At 40.3% G+C, this 8,533-nt stretch overlaps 2 protein-coding genes across 2 annotated transcripts; both read left to right on the top strand.

Moving 5' to 3' along the window:
• Positions 1-4,179: 4,179 nt before the first annotated feature.
• LOC133899897 (receptor-like protein EIX2) lies at positions 4,180-5,860 on the top strand. Its single transcript, XM_062340930.1, has one exon. It carries the CDS (start codon positions 4,624-4,626, stop codon positions 5,857-5,859), a length of 1,236 nt encoding a protein of 411 aa, XP_062196914.1. The 5' UTR covers positions 4,180-4,623; the 3' UTR covers position 5,860.
• Positions 5,861-6,178: 318 nt separating this feature from the next.
• LOC133899895 (receptor-like protein EIX2) lies at positions 6,179-7,584 on the top strand. The gene has a single exon (XM_062340929.1). The coding sequence runs from the start codon at positions 6,179-6,181 to the stop codon at positions 7,481-7,483; it is 1,305 nt and encodes a 434-aa protein (XP_062196913.1). The 3' UTR covers positions 7,484-7,584.
• The last annotated feature ends 949 nt before the right edge of the window (positions 7,585-8,533 follow it).

Here is an 8,533-nt window from a genome sequence, read left to right as displayed (position 1 = left end):
GTCACCTTCTCCCCGACCAGCCATGGGCTGGCTCATCATGCAACAGCACCAGCACCGTCGGCTGCTTGGCGCACGAGAGGGACGCCCAGTTAGAGTTCAAGGGAGGCATCGCTAGCGTGGTGGTGAGATGACCGTGAGTAGAACTGCTGCCGGTGGAGAGGCGTCCGGTGCAGCAACCGGAGCCAGAGCGATCACGCCCTTGAACTTTGACTCTGTAATCTGAATGGTGATAGTTTCAGTCAACTTTTTTATGAGGAAACGTCTTTGGTCGGTCAGATAAGTCCCTCCTTGCTATCCTTGCATCATCTTGAGTCACTTGATTTTGTAGCTATAAATTATATAATTATTTATAGTTACAAAATATATATATAGCGTGAAATCATTTTGAATTATAAATTCTAGTCAGATAATTTGATTAAATATTAATTAAAATACATAAAATTTATTTTTTAAAAAAATATGTCTATTATTTCTAAACGAATATAGTATCATTTTTTGTGAGGATGCCACCTCAGCTGGGCAATCTCTCAAAGTTGCAACTCATCTCAGTCCGTGAAATGCGCTCCACTGATACCTCTCGGTCGTCGCCGTACACCGCCTCCATCCCCAGCCGCACGCTCGCAGCTCCTCCACAGCCGCTCTTCTGCTTTAAGTGTGCAAGTTGAGCATGACCGGGTTGGGGCAGAGATTGGGCCCAGTCTAGGAAGATTGGGTTGGGTTGGGCCTTCGCAACCTAAGATGGGCCAGGGCCAAGTACAATTGCACACTTCTACTACAATTCCAACTAGGCAAAAGCCCAATCACCAAACCAATGAATGAATATAATCTAGGAATTCCTATAATCTAAGAGACAGTTAGGCCTTACCGCCCTCTGACAAGAGGTAAACCCCGTGCATGAACAGTATCCGGTGAACAGTAAAAATATTGATGTTCTGTTGCTACAAAATCCTAAAACTTTTTGTACGTGTTCCATAATCCATGTGCAACCTATTTTAATTGAATTTACCCAAAAATCATATGTAGAATTTAAACTAAAATTCTCCAAAAAGACTACTTTTATAACTTCTAACAATTATTAATGCCTCAAATAAATTTCTAAAAATCTGGTAAAATTCACTAATATTCTTCTTATGTGATGTGATAATTTCTAAAATTATCTTCAGCACTAGGTTTATATATGTTTGAATTCAAATTAAGTTAAAAGAAGAATATCATATGAAATTATAAAAATACATATAAATGGTGCATTACAAAGGAACTCACTTTTTTACCACATAATATAGGTCTGAAAATAATTTTATAAATTATCACATCACGTAAGAAGAATATTAGTGAATTTTAGAAATTTTTAGAAATTTATTTGAGGCACTAACAATTGTTAGAAGTTATAAAAGTAGCCTTTTTTGGAGAATTTTAGTTTAAATTCTACACATGATTTTTGGGTAAATTCAATTAAAATGGGTTGAACATGGATTATGGAACACATACAAAAAGTTTTAGGATTTTTGTAGCAACAGAACATCACTATTTTAAACAGATAATATATAAGAGAAATTGAAATTCGGAGTACTGTTCACCGCGTGCTGTTCGTAGCGCCTATTTTCGTATCCGAGGTATACTTATTTTCGTAAATCTTTTCATCCGAGGTATATTTAAATAAATTTTTATGTTAAAAAATATAAAAATAAAAAAAGCTCGTGAGACTTACAGGAACCAAAGGTCACACAACCATAAGAATTCAAGATAATAGACATGCTCACATGGACCAGTGTATCAGTCTACTTGACAAGTATAGCAATTTTAACACAGGCCCGGTCCAGATGGAGCCCGGTGCCGCGTGAAGCCGAATCGGTGGTTCCTCTTCTTCCGGAGGTGGCCTTCTTGTATTCATGAGCTCTTGCTCAAAGATTGTAAGACTCAGTACACACTTCACCATATCTAGGCTTGGATGGTGCATATGTTTAGGATTAGATGGTGTATAAAAAGATAAAATTGAATTGTTAATAACTAATATTTTATTTTTTCCGTGGTGCCAGTGCAGTGCTACTGTAGTTTCGTCCCTGATGGTAACAACTCTGGTGGTTAATTAATCAAACTCTCTCTTCCCCCCACACCCCCCCCCCCACACAAAAAAATTAACAGAGGCCGACTATAACAGAATACTTACGAACACACGGCACAAATTAAACATTTAGCTGATGATAAGCATATTGTTATTGATAAACGTCCACTGAACATCAGAAAAAGCAGGTCCACAGCCCACAGAAACACATTTGGCAGTCACCATTGTTTGAAGCTGATACACAGCTTTGCAAAGGACTAGCACCGCAATCATTCTACTACCACTTAATGACGACCGAACTCAAAATGCACCAGGAACTGCAAATGAGCCTACACACTATGTCAATAAGTCTGTTCTCCGTCGCAAAAGGAAATGAGCACACAGTCGGACAGGCAAAAGAAAAGGTTATGCTCATAAGATCAAGTGTTCATGGCTTGTTGGACCGAGAACGCAGCCTGCTTGCAACACAGTCGGGGCTTCTTCGTTCAACATACTTCCTCTTCCTTGGCAGCGCTGGCTTTGATGGAGTGGCAAAATCAGCATCCTTATTGGCTTGATCATCCTGAGAATCAGATGTCACCACAGACTCGCTTATGCTATCGTCCTTGTCACCATCAGAGTTCTTCACTTGGCGGTAAGTTGCTTTGTTTTGCTTAGCTTTGCTGCTTGTTTCTGCATCCTCTAGGCCCTCCTTGGCAACCGGGGAATCATGATCAGAAATGCATGAGGATTCTGATTTAGATGGCAACTTGTTCGAGGAGTCAGCAGAGCTTGAATCCTCCGAGTTAGCTGATGATCGCTTTGTTGCGATTAGATAGTGTGCCACAGATGGATTTGGATCAATAACAAATTGATATATGCATACTAACTACATGAAAATTCAGTCCATTATTTAGCTTTCTTCCTAGTTTTGTACCGCTATAAACTAACTGCAATGACAACAAGAAAGCATTTAGTCCCAATCAAGTTGGGGTGGGCTAGATATGAAAGCCAACAAGAACCACATGAACCAAAAAGGAAAGATATTAACACAATAAAAATAGCACAAACTAACTACAATGAATAGATAAATTTCAAATTACTTATGCTTCAAATGGCAGTTTGTGCTTTCCAATTGTAAAAGGGTATGTATGTTAGTATATATACCTTCCTATATTCTTATTATATAATTTACTAATTTCTAAAATTATTTTTATCCTTATTTTATATGGTGAAAAAGTTATTTCCTTTGTAATGCTCCATTTATATGCTCTATTTATATACTTACAAAAGAACTTACTTTTTCACCATATAACCTAGGGCTGAAAATAATTTGAGAAATTAGTCCATCATATAATAAAAATATTAGTGATTTTTTCCAGATTTTTGGAATTTTATTTGACGCCCTAACAATTGTTAGGAGTTATAAAAGTAGCTTTTTTGGATAATTTTAGTTTAAATTCTACAAATTCTTTTTAGGTGAATCCAATTAAATGGGTTTAACATGGATTATGGAACACGAACAGAAAGTTCTAGAATTTTTGGAATAATAGAAGACCACGTTGGATGAATCCAATTAAAATCTAATTTTGTGTGAAATTGATGTATAATAATTGTAGTTTTGTGTTACTAGTCACAATACTAGTAGTTTTATGTTACAAATAGTATAATACTTGTAAATTTATACAAATCACTTATTTAATTAACTAATTAATTATTTTGATCTAATCAAAATAACTAGTTAATTGATTGAGTTGAACTAAAATAAATGCACAAATTGCTCCACGCGGCAGTAGCCACGCACCTAATACCAGCACGAGGTTGGGGCCCTCGAAGTCCGAATTGCCACTGGCACGAGGTTGGGGCCCACCTTCTTACACCCAGCAGGGTCCAATAGGCCGCGCCCGGGAGAGTCGACGAGGCCGTTAGCCCAATGGGGAGATGCAGCTAAGGAGCACTTGGGCTACATAAAAGCGGCCACGGCTTCCTGCGTACGACGAACTCTCGTCCATCTCTCGTCGATTTCAGCACAATTGCTATGAACTTATCAATTCACAACATCGCTACATTAGACGTGACGACGACGACGACGAATGGAAACTGCACATTATACATATATCTGTCAATAAATCAATCAACGACTTTGATCACTTGAGCCAATTGTCTCTCGATCCTTCTCTCTGGACGAGACTAGAAGCTATCGCGCGTAGATGCATGGTCGAGTTTGTCCTGTATGTCGCGAGCGTGAGGCGACGTGCAATAAAATTCCTCCAACGAAGTTTCGACCAGTTAATTGGGGTAGGCAATCAACGACTGTACGCCCGACGTCTTCCACACACATATCAGTCACCAAATTTAATCGACGACGACTTTCCTGTCCATTATACTACTGTCAAAGTTGCATTCGAAATTAAGGTCATGCCGATGTCCAAAATAATCTGTATTTATTTGTGACTATCCAACTATGTATATCTCAGTCTTCACGCGCTGCAGTTCAACCTAACACACCCTTAATATAGCAGCGTGGTGCTGCGGTGCTGCCTACAAATCGCCGACGGCTGCAAAAACACCTGAAAATCGATATGATGCTAGCTTTCAGCATGTCCATCGCCGGTTTCCTGCTCCTCGTAGTCATCGTAGCAGCTGCTTCCTCTTCCTTCACCGGCGTCCACGCGGGCGCCGCCTGTGCGCCCAAGGAGAGGGACGCCCTCCTGGCGTTCAAGCAAGGCATCACCAGCGACCCCGGGGGCCTCCTGGCGTCATGGCAGCCAGAAGATGAGCATGACTGCTGCCAATGGGGAGGAGTCCAGTGCAGCAACCTTACGGGCCATGTCCTCGAGCTGCACCTCGGAGGCGGAGGTCTGACCAGAGAGATAAGTCGTTCTCTACTCTCCTTGCAGCATCTTGAATATGTCAATGTCAGCATGAACAGCCTCCAGGGGCCGACCGGCCAAGTCCCAGAGTTCCTGGGATCTTTCAAGAACCTAAGATATCTTAACCTCTCTAACATACCGTTTTCCGGTAGGGTGCCTCCTCAGCTTGGCAACCTCTCAAAGCTGCAGTATCTTGATCTTTCAAACACTGGTTTGCAGGAGCAGTACATGTACTCTACTGATCTCTCGTGGTTAACACACCTACCTTTGTTGCAGTACCTCAATATGGGGTCGGTAAATCTTGGCATGGTAACTGACTGGCCGTATGTGGTGAATATGTTGCCTTCTTTGAGGGTCCTTATTCTCGATGATTGCTCGCTAACAAGTGCAAACCAAAAGCTCCCACGCCTTAACCTTACAAACCTTGAGGAGCTCGATTTCTCCTGGAATAGCTTTCACCACCCAGTTGCATCTTGTTGGTATTGGAACCTAACAAGCCTAGTGTACCTCTCCCTCGCGGGAACTGAGCTGTACGGACAACTTCCAAGTACGCTGGGAGACATGGTATCCCTTCAAGTACTAGAGTTGTCATATAATAGTAATAATAACTTGAGCATGACGACGACAAACTTGAAGAACCTATGCAACTTGACTGTTCTAGCTCTTGATGCATCTCTTTCATATGGAAATATAACAGAGTTGATTGAGAGGTTGCCGCAGTGTTCATCAAACAAGTTGCAGGAGTTGCATCTACAGTCAAACTACCTGGTAGGGTTCCTACCAAGCAACATGGGGCACTTGGCCAGTATAGTCACTCTTGTTCTCAGTGGTAACAACATTACTGGACCTCTCCCAGCATTTATAGGGCATTTTGCACATTTGAGGACCCTTGACCTCTCTGCAAACCACCTCACTGGACATGTGCCATCTGAAACGAGGCAATGACTTGGATGGTTCGATCACAGAAGAACACTTGGACGGTTTACAAAGCTTAGAGTACATAGACTTATCTAAGAATCAATTGAAGATTGTGGTGGGTTCAAAATGGCTACCCACGTTTAGACTACAAGAAGCATATTTTGCATCGTGCCAGGTCGGTCCTCTATTTCCTGCATGGCTTAAATGGCAAGTGGATATTCTTCGGCTTGATATCTCAAACACAGGTATAATAGATAGGCTTCCAGATTGGTTTTGTAATACATTTTCAAAGGTCACATTCTTGGAAATCTCCAATAATCAAATCAGTGATGGCTTGCCAACAAATATGGATATCATGTCATTGGATGCACTATATTTCAGTTCAAACAACCTAACCGGTCAAATACCTCCATTGCCAAGAAACCTCAGCGTGTTGGATATCTCGAGAAATTCTTTATCAGGACCCTTGCCATCAAATTTTGGAGCGCCAAATCTAGATTTGATTGCATTGTATTCTAATTACATCAGTGGTCAGATACCAACATCTATCTGTGAATTGAGCTTGTATGGCTTGGATTTGGCCAATAATCTTTTTGAAGGAGAACTTCCTCAATGTTTAAATATGTCAAGAATGACATATCTATTATTAAGTAACAATATTAGCTTCTCTGGCAACTTCCCACCATTTCTAAGAAGCTGCACGAGTCTGTCGTTTCTGGATCTATCATGGAATAGATTCTCAGGAACATTGCCAATGTGGATCGGGAGCTGCAGTTCATTGCAGTTTTTACGACTGAATCACAACATGTTCTACGGGCATATTCCAAACAACATCACAAGTCTCACAAATATTTATCATCTGAATCTTGCAGCCAATTGGATATCAGGTGTCATACCTCCGCATCTATCAAATCTAACGTTTATGACAAGAAGATATATACTGGATCCTTACAAGGACGTTCCCGCCGGGTTCCAAGATATAATTGGTGAATTATTAATAGACACCAAGGGACAACAACTCAATTACCATGGTGCGGGTGTTTTGGAGATACTGAGCATTGACCTCTCATCGAACCATTTAACCGGTAAAATTCCAGACGGGATAACATCTCTCGATGGATTGGTAAATTTGAACTTATCTCGAAATCAACTGAATGGAGAAGTTCCTGACAAGATTGGGGCCATGCAGTCGTTGGAGTCACTTGACCTCTCCAACAACAATCTTTTTGGAGAAATCCCATCAAGCATATCAAATTTGACATTTTTAAGCATTTTGGACTTGTCTTATAATAATCTAACAGGAAGAATACCATCAGGACGTCAACTTGACACTCTCTACACAGGGAATCCCTCTATGTACGACGGAAACACCGGTCTATGTGGGCGTCCTCTTCAAAGGAATTGTGGAAGCAATAATACATCTGAGCATGGAGATGAAAAGAGAGATGAACATCATTCTGGGCCAATGTTCTTTTACTTTGGACTTGGCATCGGATATGTAGTTGGTCTATGGGTGGTGTTTTGTGCCCTACTATTCCAGAAAGCGTGGAGGATTGCTTATTTTCGCCTAGTCGGCAGGTTTTATGATAAAATTTATGTGTTTGTGGTTATAACATGGAAAAGCTTTACTAGGAAGGCAGACGTACGCTAAGTGCTAAAACACAACTAATGGTGATGTGGCTCCCACTGTAATGGAGTTCTACGAATACTTGGAAGGTGAACAGGTGAAGTGGCATTTAGCAACATCTATATTAGATTGTGTATCTTGTTTTGGGTGAAGCTGTAATAATTGGTGTTCATGTAATGCTTGTAAATATATATATATATATATATATATATATATATATATATGTGTGTGTGTGTGTGTGCAGATATTTATTTGTACTCATCGGTCATGATGAACCCAGTGATTTGGTTTTCTTCTCTTCCAGTTCTTATTCCATTTATGTTAGTTCAAAGACCTCTCTCCCTCTCCTCTGTATTAGATGTCAAAGAGAAGATTTGGTCCATATTATACCTTTTTAGATGGGAGATTACTCGGCTTTTATTGAAAACCAATAGAGAGATCCAACATTCATACATAATCCCAAACGCAAACGAAACAAAAACCAGAGCACAAAGCTGGGAAGACCAGCACACAGTTTAGAACATAAATCACACCACGTCTGAAACACCTGACAAAAAGAACTTTTAAACAACAAACGATCGCCCTGAGACCGTTTGAGCTTCAGACATGGGCAGCAGACCACCAGGGGCTAGATCTCCATCACATCAGTCATGCACATGGAGTTTCCATCAAAGGATTTGATCCACTGCATCATACTCGACAGCACAGCCTCCATGGTCATCTTATCATCAGTTTTGAGAAGGGCATTCCATTTCTACAAGTACAAATTATACCTCCTGTCTAAACAGGAAGTTATGCAAAACAAATTACTACTACTACTACACTAACATCAACTTTTTAAGGTTTGGTCAAACATGGCTCCAAGAAAACAAAAGTTAAAAGCACAATTAAGAAAAAATTACCTTATCATCAAGAACAGAGGATGTACACATTTGATCAAAGCTGCAAAAGTTAAGTATGTCAAATTTTGGCTCTCATGAGAACCAAACCAATATCCTCTTCAAATAGTTTCTGGCAAGTTCTCATCTTTTGTGCAGAATTTTCATAAGCTGTGATTCCTAGATTTTGCATGTA

Source organism: Phragmites australis, chromosome 19 (assembly GCF_958298935.1).
Source record: "Phragmites australis chromosome 19, lpPhrAust1.1, whole genome shotgun sequence".
In the NCBI taxonomy this organism is placed as follows: Eukaryota; Viridiplantae; Streptophyta; class Magnoliopsida; order Poales; family Poaceae; genus Phragmites; species Phragmites australis.
The sequence above is the reverse complement of the archived record's forward strand: the minus strand, read 5'-3'. Positions and strand labels throughout refer to the sequence as shown.